We start from the raw sequence: 24382 nt of genomic DNA, 5'->3' as shown, positions 1-24382 counted from the left end.
TCTTCGAGTCTCTGTCGGCCCCAGTGCCGAAATTGTAACGCCTCTGTAAATATGCTGTACATAAACCTTGTTTAACTCACCGTCGTCTCGTCCGCTCGTCTTATCAGCTCTGCGCAGAAGCAGTCGCGAGCTGATAAACATACGCTACCAAACGGCTGGTGACCTTCCCGGCGGAGTTGAAAGCAGTGGCGCCTTCGGCACCGTGTTGGCGTCGCCGTCTTTCGCAACAGTGGTGGCTTCGGCGGGATCGGTCCGGCGCTACTCAACAGCGTGTGCCACCTCTCGTTAAGTCCTTGGAATGTCCGCTGTATGGCGGTGCTTCTATATGGGGAATATATGATGAAAAGATGCGAGATGGTGGTACTTGGAGTGTTGAATAGATGGACGAACGGACACATAGACAGATGCATGGATGAACGCATGAACGGACGCAGGGGCGGCTGCATGGACGAACGCAGGGACGGACGCACGCACGGACGGGCTGATGGACGCATGGACGGTCACACTGACGGACGCATCGACGGACGGAAGCAAGTACGAATGGACGGACGAATTCTTCGCCCCACTCTCCATCATTCACTCCGTGGATATGCTGCCATTTTTTTTTTGTGACAGATGTGATTTTGTTATATTGAGGTATGAGTGTATAGTACAGTTATTTGCAAGCTCTTAATAAAACACTGCATATCTAGAGAAATTTCAAATATCGGAGACAGCCGTAGTTGCACTGACGCGTTACGGTCTTGTTATTTCTCTTCCCGATATTTTTTAACGAACCCTTCTGCGTTACAGTCTATGCAAGCATGCGGTGCTGTCGGCTAAGAATCGTCTGTGTACAAGCGTTGGAATTGCGATATTAGAAGGGACTCACTAGATGCCGCACTGTATAACCCGTCATGACATAGTTCATTGTGTGCACCTCATGATTTGTTTCGACTAGTGCTTTTGACTTCAACCTTTCAATAATAATAATAATAATAATAATAATAATAATAATAATAATAATAATAATAATAATAATAATAATAATAATAATAATAATAATAATAATAATAATAATAATAATAATAATAATGTTATCGGGTTTAACGTCCTAATACCATGATATATTATGAGGGACACCGCAGTAGTCGACGTTTTTAGATAACGTTGGCAGAAGTGCAGGACTCCGGACATTTTGAGCATATCTGGTGTTCTTTAACGTGCACTGCTATCGCGCAGTATAACAAGACCTCATACGTTTCGCCTCCATCGAAATGCCGCGGCCTAAATCGGACCTGTGATCTTCGGGTCAGCAGCCGAGCAATGTATTACCGCTAAATCACCGCGACGGACGACTTCCAACCTCTCAGTCAACGCGCGGCATACCAGGGACGGAGATTCAAGGGGCTAATACGGTCCTGCCGAGTGGCGTAGCCAAGTGGTGGCACACCAGCCCGAGCCTCCCCCCCCCAAAAAAAAAAAAAATTTTTTGCCATGGCATACATAGCCCAGGAAAAAGTTCTGCCTTACACTTTCTTGTACCGACAGTGTAACTGTGTAACACTGTTATAAGCCTTTATAGCAGTTGCCATCTTGTCAGCTCGGATCAGTAGCGTAGCCGGGGCATGATACCCCCCCTCCCCGAAAATTTTTTCGCCATGGCACACAGAGCGAAAAATGACCATTTTAAGGGGTTGCGCTACCGAAGATCAATGAGGTGCCCCACCTTCCCTCCACTACGAAAAACAAATGTCTGCCAATGCCCCTGCCCGTGGTTTACGGTGCCATGGCCTCTTCGATTAGCTTACAATGTCACAAGCTCAGAACTTGACGGAAATACAGAAATTGCCCAGAATGAAATCGCAGCATGTGCAGCAGAGCTCACTCCGGACGAAAAAAATCACAGCATATCCACGGGTGAATGATGATGAGTGGGGCGAAGCGTCCATCCGTTCATTGGTCCGTGTGTCCGTCCGTCCGTGCATGCGTTCATGCTCCCGATGGCGTTCGAGAATGCAGATGGCTCGCGGGTAACACCGACGAGACGTGAGCCAAGGAAGCTGAGCGCAAGTGTCTTAAACGCGCCCACCGCTCTGCTTCGCCCATGCCCCACCAACGATCCACCACGTACGTCGACGATCCAGAGACTGAGAGAGGCACTCGTTCCCCGCACACGCAGACAAAGCGCGCGCAGCAGCCACTCGGAGAGTAGCGGTACAGCGCAATCTAGAATATCCTCACTCTACTGCAGTTTGTATGTATTTCTGTGAGACAGTGCCTTCTATTATACTGTTTGGGAGATACTGCGTTGCCCTCTTTTCTTTCTCGTCTCTTCTTCTCTCGGTTACGCGTGACAAGGTTAGGCTAAGATGAGTTTTGCCCCTTAAACACGCATGAGTAGGCGTACCTCTGCGGGCTTCCGGCCTCGCGTCGAGTTGCAGCCAGTCCTCGCCTGCTCCCATAATGGCCCCGCAGTACACCAGATGGCTGCACAGTTTAGTGGGCCACGGGCCATCGAAGGTGGCGCCAAAGAAGCACAGCAGGGTCACAGGGTTTCCACCTGCCATACAACGACAGAGAATGCACCGCAGGAAGACGTAGGTCGTATGACTTTGTGGTTGTGCTTAATTCCAATACAAATAGCGGGTTGTTTTGCACAATCCATGCCACGCATACATCGAGTTTGCGTTTCTGTCTCGTGATTACGGCGAGATCTAACTGCGTGCTTATTTTTTATGCATAGATATAGAAGCCGTGGGTAGGGGCCCTTTTCCTTTCCTACATGCCTGTATACTCAGGTTTTAGGCCATGAAAGCTAATTTTTTTATATATACAGTTATTCTATGGTCTGTAGGCGTGTCCATTATGGTGGAGAGAGGGGGGGAGGAGGGCTTCCTGGTCACGTAAAGGCATTTCGGCCCTATTCTTTCATTTAGTCGGACCTTTCACATTATTATTCAATACACAGGATTAACGCTGCGCATGTTCTTTTTTTTTTGAAAATAACAGCGAACAAGATCACCCTTTTTTACTTTCTCAAGTTTATTAATAGAATTGTAAAATGTGCAATACGTGTGTGATGTTGCAACAGTTTCAGCAAAAAGCCCAACGTAGAAAATGTGAAAGCGTTCCTATTGGAATTGAGCGAAAAAATAGTAAGCCCACAAATTAATTGACTGTACATGTATGGATTCACTATACATAAAGAGATATAGTAACAATAAAAAGCACATAAATAGAAGCGTCAATATATATGCAACACAAAAACTGATTTATAGACAAATAATGTAATGAAAACAGGTATGTTCAAAAACGGTCTAAAAACACGTGCCAGAATAATATTATAGAGGGAATGCGAGATCCTAATGGTAGTTTTACAGTGATGAGAGAAGGTACGTTTTAAAATGCACTTCTTGCATTCAAAGACACTTTTTACTTCTCCTATTATGTGCCACAAAGCGGGCAGGCCACTGTCAAAATTGCGTCATCTGCAGTTCGTCTTCATTTTTTGCATGCATATTGGTATTGCATGCTGACTCGTCCAACAGGAGTGGGGGTGCGTACGGTGAAACTGCCCCCCCCCCACCTTAATAGAGAAGGTGCACTCGCCTATGCCATGATCCTAAAGAACTATTCTAGAAGGTCTTATTTCGCTTATTTCTCTTCGTTCCTTTTTTCCCGTCAATATCTCACTCGGCAGTAAAACCTCGGTTCATTTTCCGCAGAGCCGTTGCTTTCATATCTAAAGGTTGATTTCCTGCTTCTGTCGCAAGTGTTTCGTACGTGTCGCAAAAAACCTATATATAGATTTGCCCTCAGGATGTCATCTGAGGATGTCGATTAGTTTGAGCCCGTGCATCCTCAAAGTAAGAGCCCCGTTTAATTCAGCCATGCCGCGCACATGCACAAAGAAATCTATATATAGATTTGCCCCCAGGATGTCGATTAGTTTGAGCCCGTGCATCCTCAAACTAACAGTTCTGTTTGGTTCAGCCACGCTGCGCACATTTACAAAGAAAGAGCAATCGCGCATTAGTATTAAGCGCAGCCTCACTCGTCAATACACCAAGGCGTGTGGTTCTCAGTAAGTGATGCGCTAAACTGCCACACATAAAAAAGAGTGGTCATACCTAAGGAGATATTGTGCGCTCTCTCTGAACTCTTGGGCACGTGATGATGTTCCGAGGGGGCCGGTGCCCCTTTCTTTACATTCCCAGCGTCCAGCACTGTAAATATATACCACACGGTCGAGATACAATGACGTTCTTAAATAGTCATGCATTCGACGTTGTTTGACATTTCACAGCCACGTTTCACAACCACATTTCTAGGCGCGAAGCACCTTAAAAACGACGCTTGTTCGTTGTCACGGCTACATTATGTAAAGCGAAGCTCGGGAAACATACGATAATGTGACACGTACGCCCAAAATAAGGTTTATCAATTAAAATTGTGACGGAACAATATAAAACAGCTACAATCACAAGCGCTTGGCACTAGTCGGCGATTTCAACGTAGACATTATGGACCTTAGGACGTAGCTTTGTCGTCGACTTTTTGTGTTACTTTCATTTCACTCAATTTACATTACATGAGGTAACGCTCGGTAGTGCGATACAGAGACAAAAGTTTAAGATGAGTCTAATATTAATTATGATTGGGACGGAACAATGTATAACATCTACAAGCACAAACCCTTTATTCTAGGTGGCAACTTCAACGCAGACATTATAGACCTTGGAACCTATCATTGTCGGCGACTCAATTTACATTATATGGCGCAATGCTCGGATTACTTGCGGTTACTCACGCATACCACTTATTGAGCGGCCGTGCCCATACGATGCCCGGAGCTTCGCACACTCATGATTTTTTTAGATGCGAATCAGCTTATGGTAGAGCTCGATCCGGTGTGTGTGTGACCCCCCTTATTGCTCATGCGCAACACCTGGCACAAGACTGTTGCACAAGAACTCCCGGAATGCGCTCACGCGATAGTGCGTAAGAGGCTATGGCGTCGGGGAGCGGGATTCTGCCGACACGCGATGAACGCACGTGCTCCCGCGTGGCGTGGTGACGAACCCTCGTGGCGTGCTCCAACAAAAGTTCGGGACGAGTAACAGCAACATAATCTACAGTGAATTCACAGTGTGCTCTACTCGCAGGACACGTTAACATCTGACAAAATGCCCGTGATGAACGGAACGCCAAGTCGACCCATGTGCTGCTTCGCATGCTATACTCATGATTCCCTTCAGTGGGAGATTATTACTTCAAGGAGCAATGAAATGGTAAGCGTCTAGATCACTTTGTCTCGCAATATCGTTTTCTGTACATGCTTAAAAACTAGAGTATACGAGGCGTTTTTGTATGCCGATGAGTTTGAATGGATGTTTGGTTCACTAGACTTGAAGTTATGAAAACGTGTACGGGGGTGTCGGGAATGACGGGGATTGAAAAGCTTATGTCCGAAGGCACGCATAGGCTCTTAAACTTGTGTTTACGAGCGCTGTTTATTACTGCTGCTTCTTTATAGTTAGTATTTTTGTTTTTCAGCAATGTTTATTTTTCAAGTAGTCAATTAATATGTCCAAACTAACTGCACCTACGCAGTGAGCAAACAGCTATAGATATATATACGCACCTTTGCGCCGCCTTGTAGAGACCCCTCTCTGGACGAGAAAATCTGGAAAGGTGCGAGAGTGACAACATTGATTCGTAAGTAATAATCTTCGAATGGCGAAATGCTCGGTGCCCAAATTTTGTCCCTAAAATGTGCTGTCGTCCGCATGGAAAGTGAATATGTTTGTAGTTCCTCAAGGCAACACTAAGGAGAGTAGTATAGCGAGACGTGCGTTTAGAAAAAAGTGTTTAACAATTTAGAGCATATGGTACTACACTATGGGAGAGCATAAACCGTCCCACTAACTGTGAATGGCCCCCGCTACGAAATATTTGTGTGTTTAGAAAAAAGTGTTTAACGATTTAGAGTACTCGGTACTCTATTATGGGAAAGCATAAAGCCGTCCCGTGGGCCTCACTCTTGATGAGGCCGTGTTGACAAAAATGACGCTATGAACGAGTTTGGTGCGCTCAACTGAAGAAGGACCTGAGCGATGCACTCGAGTCAAGTGTGCGTTTAGAAAAAGCGGTTAACGATTAAGAACACTACGTATACTCTACTATGGGAGAGCGCTGAGCTCTCCCTAAAATATTTACCTGGTGTAATCCATCGAGTGGCATGCAGTGATGGCCCGCTAAATAAATTTGATCGTCCCAGCAAATTGCAGTGTCACCCACCCTCTTACTGCAGTAAAATAGCGCCGGAATAGAATGAGCACATTATTCTGGGTAGGATAAGTTTAGCTACTGCCTAGGTACTGCTCGCGTAGTGCAATATGCGCGCAAACGATTGCGTTTTCATGCTTTACAATGTACTTTTAATTAACCAGTTAACTTTGAGGCTGAGCACCAATGCAGAAACAAATGGCCAAAAAAAAAAAAACGCATATATCTTACGTCTCGGGCTGTTGTTCATTCGCCGCATAGGGTCTGGAAGAAGGATGAGAGAAGGAATGGATGACAAGTGATGGACAGGTCGGAGTACTTTACTGGTAACAATGGAGCCTTGTGCATCAAAGTACAAATGCCAATCAAAATTTATTGACTTTCATTAGTCGTGTTTTCGTTATGAAGGGCAACAAGAAAAAGATGCGTGCATCATACAGCTGCTGTAAGTTTACAACGGACTCCTATATGCGCGTGATCGAAGTGATAAGGCCGAGCTTAGTCTTACGATGCAGAACCGTCGTATTACGTCTTCCTTGCCCGCAATGTTTAAACAAAATTAATAAATCACACCATAGCGTATGGCGAAGTGGTGTATGCATATACCACTGTTGAGGTAACCCAGAAATGTGACTCTTTTTTAAATGCTATGGTTGCCACGATGGCGACACGTATTAGGCAATAGATAATACACATGACATTTGCAATAGTATTTTTTCCCGTTTTCTCCGTTATTTTCTTCGAAATTGACGCGTCGAAAGATATTGATGGTAACAGAACTCGTGAAAACTTTATAGAAAGCTGATTGGGGCATGCATTTGCGGCTCTTACCGTTTTCAGCCACGAAGATGCGTCGAGGCAGAGGAACTGCACCTTTCGTTCCCGAAGGCTCCGCCTCATCTGCGTGTAGTAACAAATCGCCGCCATTGAACAATCAGAAAATTGTCGCCCGATTCAGTCCTTATCGACAGTGCCGTGTAACTGTAACTTGTAAGGCTGATAGTTGTTAGGTAACGTTAGGCTGATAACGTTAGGTTGTTAGGCGGTAACGTTAGGTTGTTAGGCTGATAGTTAGGTGCACGTTCTGTTGATATCTGTGTATCTGCCGGCTTCCCAGTATGCACGAGCAAAGTGCCTATATCGAAGAGGGCGAAACGGTGCGCAGACGATACTTCCTTTTTTTTTATAGATTAAACAGCTTGGTCCCGTTGCAGTCTTGTGTACTTTGGGACGCTCGCCTGTATGTTCCACGCCTTGCAACATCCTTTCATTTTACGATAACAAAACTGACTGACTGACTGATTGCAGTCAGTGAATACTTATGTTATGGCAGCAGCTAGTACATCTACTGAACACGCATTCATAGACACACTCTGGGCTTGTGAATCATGTAAGAAAGATACGCGAAAAACGAAAAACAAAAAAAAAAACAGATAGTCAGGGGACAGTTGAAAAGACTAACCGACAGAGTATGCGCTCTGATATCTGAACTTTTGAAGTTAACGTCTTTTATATAGACTACAGTAATTTAATGAAGAGTTCTTTTTTGCTTGTGGTACACAGCGGTGGTGGTGTATTGGTTACGGTGCTCGGCTGCTGCGTCGAAGGTAGCGGGTTCGATGCCAGCCGCGGCGGTCGCATCTTGGTAGGGGTGATATGCTAGAGGCCCATATGTGTGATGTGCACGTTAAGAAAGACGAGATGGTCGAAATCACCGTGTAAGAAATTTTCAGAGCACCCCCCCCCCCCCCCCTACAGTGTGCATCGCAATCATATTGTTGTTTCGGCACGTACGTAGAACATCAAATATTACTAATATTCATTGCCTTTTTTTCCCTTCCCAGCCTATAACGATGTTGTTGTTCAGCTTTGGTAGTCAGAAGGGTATCGTGGGCTGCCTGCACATGTAGAAAAGTAAAGCAATTCAGGAAGCGTTTCACGTTCTTACCCGTGATGAAGGTGTAGCTGTCAATGGCTGAAACAAAGGAACAGGAAAAGCGTTTTAGTGTAATTTTGTTATGATGGGCTTAAAAAGAACACTCGGGAAGCTATGTGGCCTTTGTCGACCGAAATACTTGAAGTGGCCAGCTGTCGGAAGGTGCTTAAGGCACAAAAAACTTGGATTTTGCAAAATTTCCGGCTTGAATTTTTGTAGCACGATTTCTGCTTCCTCATTGACACCCGCACATACGTAATATAATAAAATGGGTCGGGTGGAAAGAGTCCGAAGCTGCGCGCACTCCTGCACCGGTAGTTGCCAGCCAACGCGAGGTTACGTCATCACTCTGCGGAGTTTTTCACGATGGACAGAGTGCAGCCGGCTTAAACAGCTCCACTGCTAAAGAAAACCACCAGACTTCCGTGCAGCGCGCGGTATAGTGACAGCAGAAAGGGGAAGAAAGACATTTGAGAGCCTTTTTAAACACTATTTGGTCCCGTTGAAGCATTCAAAGACCTACTCGTTACGTAATTCGTATTATGTGACGCCTGGTTGGTACTTTACTCTTCTAAAACGCTTTATTATGTATACACATGGTAATGCGTTTCCCTACCCAATATGAGGCCTACATAAGCTCAGTTTGTCACAGAGTTTCAAGTACAGGCGTTGCTTAGTACTGGGCAGAGGGCCCGGGTTCAAGTGCTCTTCTGTCCTCGCTACTTTTTATTTTGTGCTATTGTGTTTACAGACGCCGGCGGCGCACAACTGTATGGTGCCAAAGTAGGCCCTTGTTGTAACCTCATAACAGCTATCGCTGTAGAGAAAAAAAAAAAACTTGTTTGTCAGCCAGTGTGCGTCCGTCCTCTGTCAGAGGCATAAGGAGCATGTCTGGTTGTAAAGGTGACAAATCGTCCGCCGTAAACGGTGTTGCTTGGTTACACACAGATTTAGTTGCTAATAACAGCTGAAAAAAAAAGTGCTGTGAGCATTGACAGAACTTGTTCTCTGGAGTGTTGAAGCGGCCTTTCTCCTACGAGGTGGCAGAACCACTTTAAAAACTAGATTGCGTAACTATTATGTAAAACTGCTTTCAAATCGTCCATCGGCAGGGTGAGTTTGTTAGCGCTGCAACACTGACACAGGAGCTTACAGTCGGCTATATTTAAACTAGATAGTGCAATGAGACTGTAGAAGAGATTTCAAACTGTCCATCGGCAGGGTGCGTTGGCTAGCGCCGCATTACTGACAGGCGCAGGAGAGATTTATAGCACACAGTCGAATCTCTAACAACATTGGCTTCTATAGGCCGTTCCCAGTTGGGTGGCGCACCTACCGAGCTGCTTGCCGATGATGTAGGCAGGCGCGCACAGCATTACCACGAGTGCGGCCACGACGAGCAAGCTTCCCACGTAGAAGGCCACGTCGGAGCCCTGGTAGTGGCCCTCCTCGGAAACCGGGTCTCTGCATGCACGTGCACAGTCCCGTTCGAGCATACGTGTATATTCGTGCACACAGGGGGCTTGTGAGTGTGACGTTTTCTTATGAATGTGACATATTGACTTCATTGCCATTAGTCAATAATATTCAGTCATACTCTTCCTTGTCTCTTGAACGGTTTGTATGTCGGTGTCTGTGCGTAGTAGTTTTGTATGCTCGTGCTTCAGAGATGCATGTATGTACGTTTTATGTGAGAGGTATACAGGGGCCGTCGACAATTCTCGGTCCACGCTGCCATAGGAATACATGAGATAATGGTCTGGGAACTTTTGACGGTCCCTGTGCATGGATCGACACCCAGCACTCCCACTCAGATACTCAAATAGTGCAAACAGAGCGAAAGAAGGGTAACTAAACCAGGCCCCGCCACGGTGGTCTAGTGGCTAAGGTACTCGGCTGCTGACCCGCAGGTCGCGGGATCAAATCCCGGCTGTGGCGGCTGCATTTCCGATGGAGGCGGAAATGTTGTAGGCCCGTGTACTCAGATTTGGGTGCACGTTAAAGAACCCCAGGTGGTCAAAATTTCCGGAGCCATCCACTACGGCGTCTCTCATAATCAAATAGTGGTTTTGGGACGTTAAACCCCCCAAATCAATCAGGTAACTAAACCAGTACGAGCTCTCGACAAAAACAGGTTAGGTGAGGGCAAGCTTAGCACCCGGCATTCATGACATTTAATTTAGTTTGCAAAATACTTGAAGCAATTTAGTGAATTTAGATACGCGCAGTATATTGTTGAATTGCCTGAACCAGTCGCAGAAATTGTCTGCGATGCAGCGTATAGCGTTTTTGCAGCTTTGTTATGAAACCGTATACGCTCATCAAAAACCATCGTGACACGACTAATATCATTTATGTAGATTAGGGCATGTTTGGGCTACGCTGGCACACTCACATTCAAGTCAACAGCTCACATATTTAAAACGCGCAGTCGTTGAAGCATGGTACATTTTCTTTTCCATTTCTTTTTTTTTTCGTGAAGCATGTATTGTAGTCAACAGCGTGAAAATAGGCTTGGAAGTCATATTTCTTGTGAAAGTCACTCTTATAGCGTACTATATTATTATGGGCATAAAACTAAACAATTTCTATTAGTTTATACCAGAATTATATCACTGAAACGTGATCAATCATTGCTTAAATGTCCGTGTACCGACGTTTACCATATAAATAGTTCACTTCATTCGTGTCACGAGATAGCCTATATATATGAACTAGAACCACGTGTCAATCCAAATTGTATCCCATCACTCTTCATCAAGCACGGCAATTTGAGCGTCTGTTATAAAACTACCCTTTTCTTCGCTCAGACTCATATATCAGTGATGTTCAGCAGCAATGGGGTTAAACGAATTAAATTCTATATGGTCGCGCTCAACCTCAACAAAAGTGGAACTCCCAAAACAACAGCGCAAATGAAGATGTTTAAAATTTGTTCTAAGATTTTCTGTGATTGAGTTAAGAGATAACGATTTGAGGAATTATATCTAATAGGTGAGTGCGGCGAGTTGGGCGTGTTGGCAAAGATGCGCGACTTCGATATCTTAGCGGCAAAAAAAAAAAAATGTAGACAAAAGAAAGAGACGTAGCGCTCATGTTGTCTACGTCTCTCTATTTTGTCTCGTTTTTTTTTTTTTGCGCTAAGGTATCGAAGTCATGTATATCTGACGGTCTTGATGCAGCTGCATGACAACCACGCAGCTGTTTTTTCCTCCACAGGTTTTTTTAAATGCAAACAACAATATGATGAAGTACACAAAGCCAGATGGCAGTCTACACGGAACGATTCACTTTTACTGCTCTGTGCGCAGCCAGCTGCTGGCGACAGGCACCAACAACGTTGGCGGAAAGACAGCTACATATATATGAACTAGAACACGAATTCTGTTCAAATGTGTTATATAGCACGCGCTTTGGAGACTCGCAGAACACCTGTGTATAGCGTTGAATTTTGAACATTTCTGGATAATTGCTCTAACATTAGTGCCGAGAACCTCAAAAAAAATATCTTAGTGCCTGGAAATGCATATCATATATTTTTCATAGCGCTGCCATATAAGGCACTTTCGGTTTCGATACCAGGGTGGCTTCGCAGTGACGTGTGAATGAAAGTCTGACGTCACCGAAAGACAAAACTCACGGCATATCAACAACACTTCTGTCAGTCGCACGTGGCAGACGTAAACAACGACGAAAAAAATTGTCTTTCGGCGACTACGGCAGCGATTTTGCGATTTAGGTTGCGTGCATAAGGCAGAGTTGGCAAACCCAGTGAACTGTGTTGACTCATCGTAATAATGTACACTGTGATCAATGGGGCTGGCTCGCAGATGCCGGGGGACGAAAAGGTAAAATCTGAATAATGTATTTTACACACGTTGTCTGGTTCCGGTGCATGCGAAGCGTGAACGTCACATATCCAGGCAACTAAAAAAAAAAACCATGTCCCTTTTGCAATGCCTCCGAATCGTGTCAGTATGCTGTTGTGAAGGGAAACGCGTCACGACGGGTTTGTGCTGTACTTTTAATGACATCTCACGTTAAAGTGGGGTTATGCTGCACGGTTGCTGACCTGAAGGTTGGGGGTGTGATACCGACCGCGCCGGTCACATTTCGATAGAGACGAAGGGCTAAAGGCTCGTGTGCTGTGTGAAGTCAGGGCACCAAATGGTCAAAACTTCCGGAGTCCTTCACTCTATGGCATCTCTCGTAATCATATTTACTTTTATTTATTTATTAATTTTTATCTATTTATTTAAGTATCCTAAGTGCCCACTAGAGGCATTACATTGGAGCCTGGGGGGAGGGGGCATACAAAGAAACAAACGTTTTGATGATTGAGCGTGGTTTTGGTGCGCAAAACTGCTGATATTATTATTAGTAGTAGTAAATCGTGCACTCAAACTTCACGTACCGTACGCAACTGCGCAGTGTTGAGAAAATTCGATTTTGGTTTATTGAATCAATTATTTACACATTTACTATAGCCTTACAATATTTGTTTAACAAAAGCAGCAACAGTAAATAAGCGTAAAGAAGAAGACAAGAACAAGCAATTAATTTGAACCAGTTGCTAACTGTGCTACATGAGTACATGCTGTTATGCCAGCGAGTCCTCGTCAAACGACCGTGCCTCTGAAAAAGGCAATCTGGGTCAAGGCCAGCCCGCAGTCTGCCTGGCGCGATCACCTCGACGGCGTGAACACGCGCGGCGCTCCTCTGGCCCACGTGCAGTGAGTCAGTTGCGCACGTGACAGCGAGCCGGCGTCCTCGTGTCAGGTGGTCTGACGCATGGCGCGGCGGCCCCCATTGGCGGAATCTGCCCGGACGACCCGCGGCGCTTCTGATTGGACACTTTGGTTGGACCCGGTGTAAATAAAAGAAGCCCTGCGGCGCGTCGCGATCGGCGGTCCTATGTGAGAGGCGTCCCCGTGTCGGAGTGCCGACATGTGTGTGAGTCAGCGGTCTTAGGCGAAAGACTGACCTATGTGTTAGAGAGAAGAGCTCGGCTCTTCGAGTCTCTGTCGGCCCCAGTGCCGAAATTGTAACGCCTCTGTAAATATGCTGTACATAAACCTTGTTTAACTCACCGTCGTCTCGTCCGCTCGTCTTATCAGCTCTGCGCAGAAGCAGTCGCGAGCTGATAAACATACGCTACCAAACGGCTGGTGACCTTCCCGGCGGAGTTGAAAGCAGTGGCGCCTCCGGGGCCGTGTTGGCGTCGCCGTCTTTCGCAACAGTGGTGGCTTCGGCGGGATCGGTCCGCCGTTACGCAACAGTGGTTGGCAGCTGCGGGATCGGCCGGCGTCAGCGACATCGATGCGGTGAGTGCCTGATGTTTTCCCCTCAGTTCACCAGACTACTCTAGCTCAGGTTGTAGTAGTTTAGAGAAGGGCTGTGTGAAGCATTGAAGTGAGCTTTGATCGTTTCAAGCCAAGTCGAAGCGCTTTGAAACCAAAGTTAATGCGGAGGGGGTAAACACGGGAGTGTGAAAAATTGCTTGCGCGTCTTGCTAGTAGGCTTATAGTGGGTACGGCAAGTAGATTCTTAACAGGGGAAACAGCAAGAGGCTAGTGTGAACGATGGAGAACCTTAAAGTGAAGGAACTCATCGAAATTTGTGAGGAACTCGGCATTACTTTGGGCCGTGCGAAACGAAAGCAAGCGATCTTTGAGATCATGAAGGATGAGGGAGTGTCGGCTGAGGAAGTCGATGAGGCCTGGGTGGATATTAAAGCACGCCGTGAGGAGGCTGAAAGGCGAGAAGTAGAACGTCGCGAGCGCGAGGAGGCCGAGAGACAAGAGCGCCTAGAGTTGAAACGACTAGAATTGGCAATCCTACAGTGTTCGCAGGCGCCTAGCGTAGCTTCTCCGACGATTCAGGTCAGCGGTTTTAGAATTCGGGACCAACTGCCACCGTTCGTAGTAGGCGAGGACATGGCGAAGTATCTCGTCAAGTTTGAACACGTCTGTGAGCGAAACGCTTTGGAGCGGTCTCTTTGGGCGCGGAACCTGCTAGCTCTTCTTCCCGGCGAAGTGTCCGACGCGATAACTTGCTTGTCGAGGGAAGCGTTTGAGAGCTATGACGAGGTTAAGGAAGTGCTCTTGAGACGTTATAAGTTGTCACCCGAGGCTTTCAGGCAAAGGTTCCGGTATGCTAGAAAGGGGAATGAGTCACACGTTGACTTCGCGTTTCGTCTTAAAGCCGATTTGATTGAATGGCTCAAGGGCGAAGGTGTTTATGACGACCGCGATAAAGTGGTGGAATGCGTTGCATTGGAGCAATTCTACCGCTGCATCGAGGAGGATGTCAAACTTTGGCTGCAGGACAAACTTGGTGAAGTACAGTTAAACAAGGCAGCTGAGTTAGCTGAGGAGTATTATACTCGCCGAAAGTTGCATAGCAGGGCAGCGCGCGTTGAAAAGGATGAAAAGAAAGAGGGCTTTTCAAGGAAACCTGATCAACGGAAACCCGTTCCGCACCGTAATTTCAAAAAGGACCCGTCTCTTACGAAGGACAGTGTAGGGGAAGGGCAAACAGAAGCGGAGAGACCGAGTGAGGTTTCTACCACACAGGCATTTGAATCGGAAAACAAACGGAAGCCGCTAATCTGCTACAACTGTAAAAAGGAAGGGCACATCGCGAGAAACTGTCAGGAAAAATTGGCCTTCGCAACGATCCGAGAATCAGAAAAAAACATTCGGTTGTTGGAGCCGTATCTCCAAGAAATTAGGGTCAATGAGAAAACGTGCCGAGCACTTAGAGACTCAGCGGCAACCATGGACGTTGTCCATCCTTCATTGGTGTCTCCGGATGACTTCACAGGAGAATGCGCGTGGATTAGGCAAGTCGCCGAGGTGCAGAGTGTTCGCTTACCAATCGCCACGGTTGTCATTGAAGGCCCGTTCGGTAAGCTTCGCACCGAAGCAGCTGTGTCTGCCGCGCTAAATGATCGTTTTCCTTATCTATTCTCCAACAACTCAGAGCAGCTTCTCAAAGATCAGGGCAAATCGTTCTTCCCCAACTTAGCGTGCATGGCTCTCACGCGATCGCAAGCGCGGAAGCTATCGAGGCAGCTTGATCTGGTTCCATGCGGTGAACTCTCAAGTGGCCTTGTCGGCGGGTCGACGGAACCCCAGAAAGGAAAGTTTCCGCATGAGTCATGGGAGCAGTCACGCGAGCGGCCCGTCGCGGAAGCGGCCTGCGAGGTATGCGTAAAGGGAGACGACATGGCGCCATTGGATCAGAGGGAGAGGGCTGCAACGCTCTCGCCTGTAGCGGAAAGTTGGAGCGAGCTGCCGAGAGTTGATCGAGAGATGCTCATTCGAGAGCAGCGTGAGGATCTCTCGATTGAAGCGCCAGTGGAAAGCCAAATTGAAGCGCTAGTGGAAAGCCAAATTGAAGCGCTAGTGGAAAGCCAGAAAAACGCGGCAAAAGTGCTGTCGAAGGAGCACTACGAGGAATCGGTGAAGAAGAGCGCTTTTGAAGTTGATAATCAGGTAATGCGGCTGCAGCCATCCAAAAGGAACCAGCTTGAGGTTGATTGGGAAGGGCCCGCCAAAGTATTATCGAAGCCTTGCGATACAACTTATGAGGTGCAAGTAGGAAGGCGGCAGAACAAAATTTACAACTTGATGAAACCCAATGTTCAACATCAAGCGGTCGTAAATCAGCTGTTGAAGGCTTCAGAGGAAGAGGAAGCAGAAAATTTGAGTTCTAGTGAGGTGATCGAAGGGGGATCGAAAGTAATTTGGGAGCAGATAAACCTAGAGCCTAGCGTAAGTGAAGGAGGACCTGAGAAAGAGGACCTGAGAAAGATTGTTTCCGAGTTTGGGTATGTGTTGTCGGACCGTCCCGGAGACACGACGGTGATCGAACACGATATCAAGCTAAGCGGTGAGGAGTCAATCAGTAGCAAGCCGTATCGTTGTTCCCCTGTGCAACGTCGCAAGTGTGAGCCGCTCTTGGTGCCGCATAGGTATCGTCGCCTAAAAGTGGCCGGTTACTGAGGTGGGGCATGTTGCTCCACAGCGCAACTTTGACGTTCGCTAAAGAGGAAAAAAAAAAAGGAAGGGTAAACGCTAATGCAGGTGCATTGAGCAGTGCGTTCTAGCTAGTACCTTCTCAACCTTTCGGTTTCTGGCTGGCGATTCGGGGCAAAATTTTGACCTCATCACGACCTGGGCTGAGCGCTCTCGTTCAGAGTGATCTCAAGGGGCCAACTTTGTGGTATTCTTATTCGTTACGTTGTTGTACGTGAAAAAAAAAATATTGAGTTGTCATTTTAAGAGTCTTGTGTCCCACATGTGCCTCTTGATGTAGAGGGAACGAAATTCCGATAGACACGTAGATAGGTATATGTTGTACTATACTTTGTCTGGTGTTCTGTCGGGTGACCGAGGGCACCTGCTTGTGTCGTGTGTTGTCTGTTGTCGAACCGTTCTTAGCAAGTTGCAGAACCATCGACAAGTGCTGAAACGGAAGATGGTCAGGAGAGACGAGCGAAGTTGGCCAGCAAGTTGTGACGACGAGCCAGTGGAGCCGGGATCTGTCGTCAAAAATGGGATGTGTTCCCGGAACAGTTTGGAGCTGTATTCTCCCCATGGCCCTGGAGGCGAACCTGGAGGGACCTGGCGAACGAGCGCACCTGACATCCGAGCCCCGTGGAAGCAGCTCGTCTTTCCGGTGCATTGTCTGGCGGCGGGGGTGCTGTTATGCCAGCGAGTCCTCGTCAAACGACCGTGCCTCTGAAAAAGGCAATCTGGGTCAAGGCCAGCCCGCAGTCTGCCTGGCGCGATCACCTCGACGGCGTGAACACGCGCGGCGCTCCTCTGGCCCACGTGCAGTGAGTCAGTTGCGCACGTGACAGCGAGCCGGCGTCCTCGTGTCAGGTGGTCTGACGCATGGCGCGGCGGCCCCCATTGGCGGAATCTGCCCGGACGACCCGCGGCGCTTCTGATTGGACACTTTGGTTGGACCCGGTGTAAATAAAAGAAGCCCTGCGGCGCGTCGCGATCGGCGGTCCTATGTGAGAGGCGTCCCCGTGTCGGAGTGCCGACATGTGTGTGAGTCAGCGGTCTTAGGCGAAAGACTGACCTATGTGTTAGAGAGAAGAGCTCGGCTCTTCGAGTCTCTGTCGGCCCCAGTGCCGAAATTGTAACGCCTCTGTAAATATGCTGTACATAAACCTTGTTTAACTCACCGTCGTCTCGTCCGCTCGTCTTATCAGCTCTGCGCAGAAGCAGTCGCGAGCTGATAAACATACGCTACCAAACGGCTGGTGACCTTCCCGGCGGAGTTGAAAGCAGTGGCGCCTCCGGGGCCGTGTTGGCGTCGCCGTCTTTCGCAACAGTGGTGGCTTCGGCGGGATCGGTCCGCCGTTACGCAACAATGCAAACAATATCCACAAAGGTATAATACAGGTATGGCGGATCGCAAATCGAAAGCAATTCGCCACGCCATATGCTCGTTTAATGCCAATGAACGAAGGTACCGGATAAGCTATATCATAGTTATACGGCACATGGAAACACGCTGTATTTGTCAGTGCTAAGAGAAAAGGTGAAGGACAAGCTATTGGCAACAACAGAAGCGTTGAATTCGGAGGTTGGGTCGTACGCCTTTGTTTGCCGTTCGTTCGTTGACGTCATTTTGCTCGTTTGAACGCATGTTGGCGACAGCCGTTGCTGTTTCACAGCAATGAGGCTCTGCAGCTAAAGTTACTAGGCGTGCTCGAGCGAAGGAGGCTGCAAGACATTTCGAAGCGACAAATTTCAGCGAGCTTTGGCTTTGTCGGCCCTTGCGCACAGAAAAAAAATTCCAAACAATACAATAAGTGGACATATTGCTTGGCCAGATTTTTTTTGTTCATATTGACAAGAAATTATCCAGTTCTGCGTATAAGCGATATAGAGTGCACACACTGTGTTGCAGCCTCTTGAGAGCGAGATAGAGGGAGAGAGTTTTCCAAGTATGGCAAGTTGATTTAGAGCTAATTTAAAAATATAGCTCACAAAATCTCTGGAAATGCGATCTAGCACACCATTTGCTTTGTAAATTAGGAGTCTCGGGCGTATCACAGACAAAATAATAAGGAAGGACTGACCATGAGGCCATCTCCAAACTGCTCTTTTTTTCGTCTGTGTGCGAATAAGATTCTTTACATCGGTGTTTACATTCTTAATTTTATACGAAAGAAAGACAAATGTGACGAGACAGACAGAAAAAATGCGCTTTGGGGACGTGTTCCTTAAATAAATGCGGACCTCCAATTTCAATTTCATACCTGAAGCGAGGGGATGGGTCGAGGTGCCTGTGCTGCTTGGGGCTTCCTACGAGAGAACAGGCGAGACAGAGAAATGCAGAAGCAGGGTGAAAATTGGCTATTACGTGATTAGACAGCAAAAAAACAAAAACAAAGGAGCCTTCTATCCTTCAAAAAAAAAAAAAAAAAAAGTCGAGTCTGTTGACTTGTTTTGTGAGCCCTGGCTAGTTGCTACGCAAATGACTCTCTTTAAGGAGACACGAACTGTTTTTGTATAGATCATTGTACTTTATTCGGAGTCGTAGGAGCCAAAGGGAGATAACGTGTCTCTCTAAAGAGAGTCCTAAACGTGGCAAGTCAGGACTACATGATTAGGTCAGTGCATATACACTTTTTTTTCTTAGCTTGCTTGAAGTGCGGTAATATTCGAGGTTTGTTTATTGCGGCAGATGCAGTTTAAATCACAATACGTTAGAACAACAGCGTTCAAGTATGCAAGCCCAAACAGGTTGACTGTAGTATGATAAGGATGCGTACATAGCTCGAAATTGGCGTAAGAAATAAATGACAGAAGACAGGAAAAAAAAAAAGAAGACCGGAAATATCTTTTTCACAACTTGATTTCGTGCTGTGCAACACGCACACATTTCGCGCTGTACAACGCAGTCATTATGCACGCTTTACAGATCAATGAATAATGATCACTCCTTAATGAAAAGTCGCACATAACGCTGTTGTATAGATAACCACGAAGGAACATTGATAAGAGCTTAAATTCCAAGAAAGTTATCATTATAAAAATCTCCACAAAAGAAAAAAGCCAGATAATTCTATTATTCGACTTGGCGGGCTTTGTCGCTTTGGGATAGGGCTTTTGTCGTTTGAGCCTGGTGCTTTTTATTTTTGATCATAGATGACGCGCTTTCATGCATTATCTTATGTGAAGTCACCACGCCGTCAAACTTGAAAGAACACTACAGTTACACGTGGCGCATGAGAGCGCAAACGCAACATTGGACCGTAGGAATAGCTTGCAACAAGAGTACTTTCAGTGGTCAAGAGAGTTACTATATGAACGGTGTCCCGTCGTTGTATTGCTGTCGCTTGTAGAGTTGAAGTTTTAATTGTTTTAATAGTTAGGTCTTATTTGCCATTAGCCAACCGTCATCGCCAACAATATCTCCAGCACAAGGGTAATTTCGAATCTTTGTCGAGCAATATTGCAGCGTATGAACTGTTTGTGAAATCGAGGGTTACAATGCAGGCTCATTCGGTAGCGCTGTTGAAACAAATAGAACCTATAAGTGAACCGAGAAGGCTTATTTAACGAAAAAATGACAGGCGTTTGACTCACCGGACCTCATGGCGACTACGTGACACACGGCGTACGCGTTCTTTTCTCGTCTTCTTCTGTGCTTCCTCGTGACACGCTCTTCTTTCATTGCTGCCGCGACTATGACCAATAAATAATTAATTAGGTTCAAATGCTACATATCTGGCACCATGCCAGCGTCAATTAAGTTCCTAATTATTGACAAGTAGGCTTAAATATTGAATATTCCTGCGGGAACTATATTATAAGAACCGATTGAAAGCGTGGTTACTGACGCTCATTTGTTTCAAATAGGTATCAACGGCTGAGTTCATTAAGCCCGTAGGTTGTAGGTGCTCTGAGCGTATACAAGCCATTCGCTTGTCTGCTGCCCTAGCAATATCGTGGTGCCGGATGTTCATTGGAGGCTGTGGTCACTCTATATAAACACCGGCTGCACAACGTTAACCATGATGCTCGGTTTGAGCAAAATAATCTTCATTTTCGAATGTAGCGCCACCGAGTTTCGTCGGTCATCAAAGGCTGAGTTTATCTCCTGCCGCAATTCACAGCTGCTACGTACAACGCCTCGGAAGCTTAAACGTCCCGGATCAACTGTTGGACGCTACGGAATATTGGCTGTGCTTCAATAATAACCGTAGATGACTAAATAGACAGCCCCACGGAAAGCGGCAATTTTAAGACCCAATTTTGATTCTCTCTTATCCGTAGAATAAGCAGTTTCGAGAAGACGGCATCGAATAAAAACAGAATGCAGGTATACTACGCTGTGCCAACAACATGGGGGCTCAGCGGTATTATGAAGGCGGCATGTCTTTATCTCGCCGCTGCAATCGTCTGCCCACAAGCAGACGCTTTGCTTGGTGCCCAGTTTAAGTCACGCTTATTATTTTTTTTTTCGTCGATTCGTACAAGCCATAAGTTAAAAAAGTAACAATTCTGCTTGTCATTTTGGCTTTCCTTGTCGACGTGACCGGACGTGGCGTCCCGTCACATAGATGTCATCCGCATGTTTTCTATTATCCGGACGACTGGGACTCGATACTGCATTTCAAGCTGTCAGCGTAGACTTTCTACGATTCTGTCCTAAGCCGCATCGATAAGGTTGGCCCACGCGATTCGTGGTCGAGCTGCGGAGCGTGGTGCGCACGACCGGCAGATGACGCGTCATTCCTCCGTCTCAAAGGGAGCGCTCGCTATCTACCTATCTATCTACACAGACGTAGACGTGGCGTGGACGTAGCTCCAGCTAGTGGCTCGCGGTATGCCGGTGCGCCATCTACATCGCTGTGCTACGGTTGATGTAGGGCCAGGTCCACTCGCGCTGCTCCACATCCGTCCATTCTTGCTTTCCGAGCCAGTCAATTCGCGCTTCGTGAACACGCTTCGTTATCGGGGATGAATGATTCCTGAGAACTTCTCAAGCTGCCGTGCAGCCGTGACTTCCATGTAAGGCCAATTTTTTTTTCTGTGCAATGCTCATATGATAGTTCTGTTTCAGAGACGCGGACTTACGCCATTACTTGTTACGCATGCGCGCCGTGATGAGTCGAATGTTGACGCTGCGTGTGCCTGTGACACGTGGCTTCAGAGTAGCGATTTTGGAGATTGGGCACTAGACAGAATAGGATTAAGGAAATATATATATCTAGAAAGAACAAATGAGCAGACAAAAAAGCGTCGGGTACCAACTAGTTCAAATCCGTGTTATAGAAGAATAGCAGATAGTTTTCGAATAGCATACGCTAATTTGGCGTTCTTTGCGGTCGCCCGCTATTTAGGTCACATAACGGGTGCCCGGAAGTGGTTAGCGTACGACGCATGCGCAGTGGCGCGAAGCTCTAACGCAAAGCTTTGTGTACGCTATTCGAAAACTCTCTAATGTCTGTGGACGCCGAAGAGTGAACCTGGACACGTGTTTGCGCGCTGTCAGCGTTATTTCATTGCGAGAATAGAGAGTTTTAGTACTGCGGAATGGTGCTACGTATGCATCACGCAAGCGCCTTGCGTTACGTGGCGTCGTTTGCCACTAATCGGCTTTTAGTACGCCGTACTACCCGCGTACGTATCGAGCGTGAAGTGTGTTGCGCCATCTGGTAGATCAAAATCGAAGCACGTGTTGTTGACAGCCAATCTGAGCCAATCCAAGTGTTATAGCCAGATTATGGCCATATTTTAAGCCACAGAGCTGGTCGGTGCTTGCCTTCGATGCCGCCATTTTGCAAAACGAAGTCTCGCGCTGTCGCGAACTTGTTCGAGAGCGGCGCGATCACCTCATACGTACGCACGCACGCATCTCATGCGCGCGTACGTAGCGGCTGCGTACGTAATGCGATACGTGCGCATTGCGGTCTGCGCATGCGCACTACGCAGAACGTGGCGTCCTTACGTACGCAACGCCGCCACGTACGCAGCGTACGCAGTACTAAAACTCTCTAATGTGCAATAGCTACAAATTTTTGCCTAACATGTACTCGCTTTTCTTGCGTCGTAGGGAAAAAAAAGTACCAAGTCTTGAGCTGCTTTCTGCGTTTCCGAGCAAAGTTGCGGCCGGGATACGCTTGTTGGCTCAATGTTTGCATTTAACTCGCATGACAATGCGGCCATTTCGGTGGGTAATCGACCTCCGCTATATCTTTACAACCTCCGCTATGTCTGCTACTACTGTATACTTAATTTATAGTATCGGTCGCCCTGCTGTCCCTCACTTCTGTGCTTGTTCACGCGTATGAGATGGAAACCTTCAGGCAATGAAGTCCGTTTACGTAGAAACAGCGTGAGGAAAATGAGCAGCCTAGACAAGCAAATGCTCTGGGAGTAAGCGTTTAGGAAAACTTACAACTGTGGTCCGTCCAAACCTGCATTTATGCTTTTGCGCTTCCAGCACGAGGGCACGGGTTTGATCGCATGTAACGTCAACAGTACTTTGAGTGGACGCGTAATGCAAAAATTCAAGCGTAGTTAGATTCATTGGCACATTAAATAACATTTACCAGGTGGTCAAAATTAAATAACAGTCCACCAAGCACACTGTGCATTTTAATCAGAATTTGTTTCGGGACACACACACAAAGAAAGGGATTATTTTCTAAAAATGTATGGTACTATATTTCGATTGAAGCTGCAGCTGGATGCTCCTGCGACACGTCATATCGCTACGTTTCCCCTTATGCTGTTCTTGACGCTATTTATATTCAAAGTGTAGTTGTGGGATGAGGCCGCACTTGAAGAAAGCATCAAGAAAACATGTGAGGCTTGATACAAGATGCCACAGTGACAGCTTGCCAACCTATACGGCCACGTTGAAGGGCTGACGTACGCCATCGTGTCGCGTGTCTCTTCGCCGTACCCCGCCATGACAACCAGATAAACGGGGTTCAGTTGAGTGCGCTGAGTGACTCGCGTTCCTCGACGCGCCGACCAAGCGTCAGTCGCTTCCAGTGGCTCATCTCGAATCGGCAGCCGGCGTCAACATTTCGGGCGTCTGGCGATCGCGGAACGAAGTTGGCCGTTGGAACACCGAAGGTTAGTTCAGTGTGCTTGTATTTGAAAGTGGTTGACCTTCTCGAGAAATTAACTTTATGAAAAACGATCTGATGATCGGAGCAATGAATAATAACTTCGGATGTCCTACGGTGTGGAAAAAAAAGTCACAGCGTTTCCACAAAGGCGAAGCAATGAACGCGACAGCAACAAATTGGAAGGTCACGCGCAGAATGGCAAGCAGAACAACACGTGCCCCGTGTTTAGCACACACAAATTATGCACGGAACGTACTCACAGGTACAGATGAAAGCGAATAAGCATCTCAGTTGTTACTTTGCTGTGTCTGAAAAGCGCGCCCTTTTCTCAAACGGAGGCTGTAAAACGATTGCAGTGGCATTTGTGCGCCCCGTAACTACAACTGAATCATTGCAGTGCCCCAACGCCAGCCAAGACGTATGATTATTCCCACCGGGAGATAAGGGCGTGCGAGAGATTAATATTCTCCTCTCCGTGGGCCAAAGTACGCGTAAGAGATAAGAGCCGCCGCCGCTCATTGCGCCATCTTGCTGATATAAAAACACAATAGCCACCCCCCCCCCCCGAGATGCCCGCCAATAGCAGTAAGTGGTAGATATAAATAGCTCGCCGTTCTAACGTTGAAGGAGGTACCCCTAGGCGGCTCAGTGATTAACGCCTCGCATTCACGAAGCGGAGGTCCCACGTCCAATTCCGCGCGCCGGTGTCTTTTTTTTTCTGGATTCTTTCATTCTTGCGCTTTAATATATATAGATACGTATTTGTATACGGTGCATGACATCGACGCCGGCGGCGAAATCTAGCTTAAAGTGTCCATATAGTTGCTATTGCAATAAAAGCAAGAAGAGAAATTACTGACAAAAAATTGCTTCCACGCAAATGTAGCATGCATTTCAATTCTAACTGACAAGAGGGCGCAGTTTTATCCCACAAAATACTATGCACACTACACTATATGGTTTAAAATACGTCAGCCCTGCGCTGCTGCTACACTCTGTCAACTCAGAACGCTCTTGATGTTTCCTTTTCTTTTACGAAACGATCAAACACACGTATA

General features: G+C 46.9%; 1 protein-coding gene across 2 annotated transcripts; it reads right to left on the bottom strand.

Annotated features, from left to right (window-relative positions):
- Positions 1–1099: 1099 nt before the first annotated feature.
- Positions 1100–7372, bottom strand: LOC142814542 (uncharacterized). 2 transcript variants are annotated; one of them, XM_075893395.1, is made up of 5 exons: positions 7102–7372; positions 6502–6534; positions 5627–5668; positions 4113–4208; positions 1100–2542 (listed from the first exon to the last, which is right to left on the bottom strand). In XM_075893395.1, exons 2-5 carry the CDS (start codon positions 6527–6529, stop codon positions 2220–2222), a joined length of 489 nt encoding a protein of 162 aa, XP_075749510.1. In that variant the 5' UTR covers positions 6530–6534; positions 7102–7372; the 3' UTR covers positions 1100–2219. The 2 variants fall into 2 exon arrangements, with proteins under 2 accessions (XP_075749510.1, XP_075749511.1); XM_075893396.1 differs by lacking the exon at positions 7102–7372 and having other exon boundaries at positions 6502–6862.
- Between the last annotated feature and the right edge of the window lie 17010 nt (positions 7373–24382).

This window comes from Rhipicephalus microplus, chromosome 4, assembly GCF_043290135.1.
Source record: "Rhipicephalus microplus isolate Deutch F79 chromosome 4, USDA_Rmic, whole genome shotgun sequence".
Taxonomy (NCBI): domain Eukaryota; kingdom Metazoa; phylum Arthropoda; class Arachnida; order Ixodida; family Ixodidae; genus Rhipicephalus; species Rhipicephalus microplus.
This window is presented reverse-complemented; position numbering and strand designations above follow the sequence as displayed.

What these genes read in the sequence shown, in the direction of transcription:
- LOC142814542 (XM_075893395.1), bottom strand. Translation starts at nt 6,529, where the DNA reads ATGCGGCGAATGAACAACAGCCCGAGAC. An exon ending in AATGAACAACAGCCCGAGAC is followed by an intron (nt 5,669 to 6,501) that starts GTAAGATATATG and finishes GCACCTTTCCAG; the next exon opens with ATTTTCTCGTCCAGAGAGGG. An exon ending in CTCTACAAGGCGGCGCAAAG is followed by an intron (nt 4,209 to 5,626) that starts GTGCGTATATAT and finishes ATATATTTACAG; the next exon opens with TGCTGGACGCTGGGAATGTA.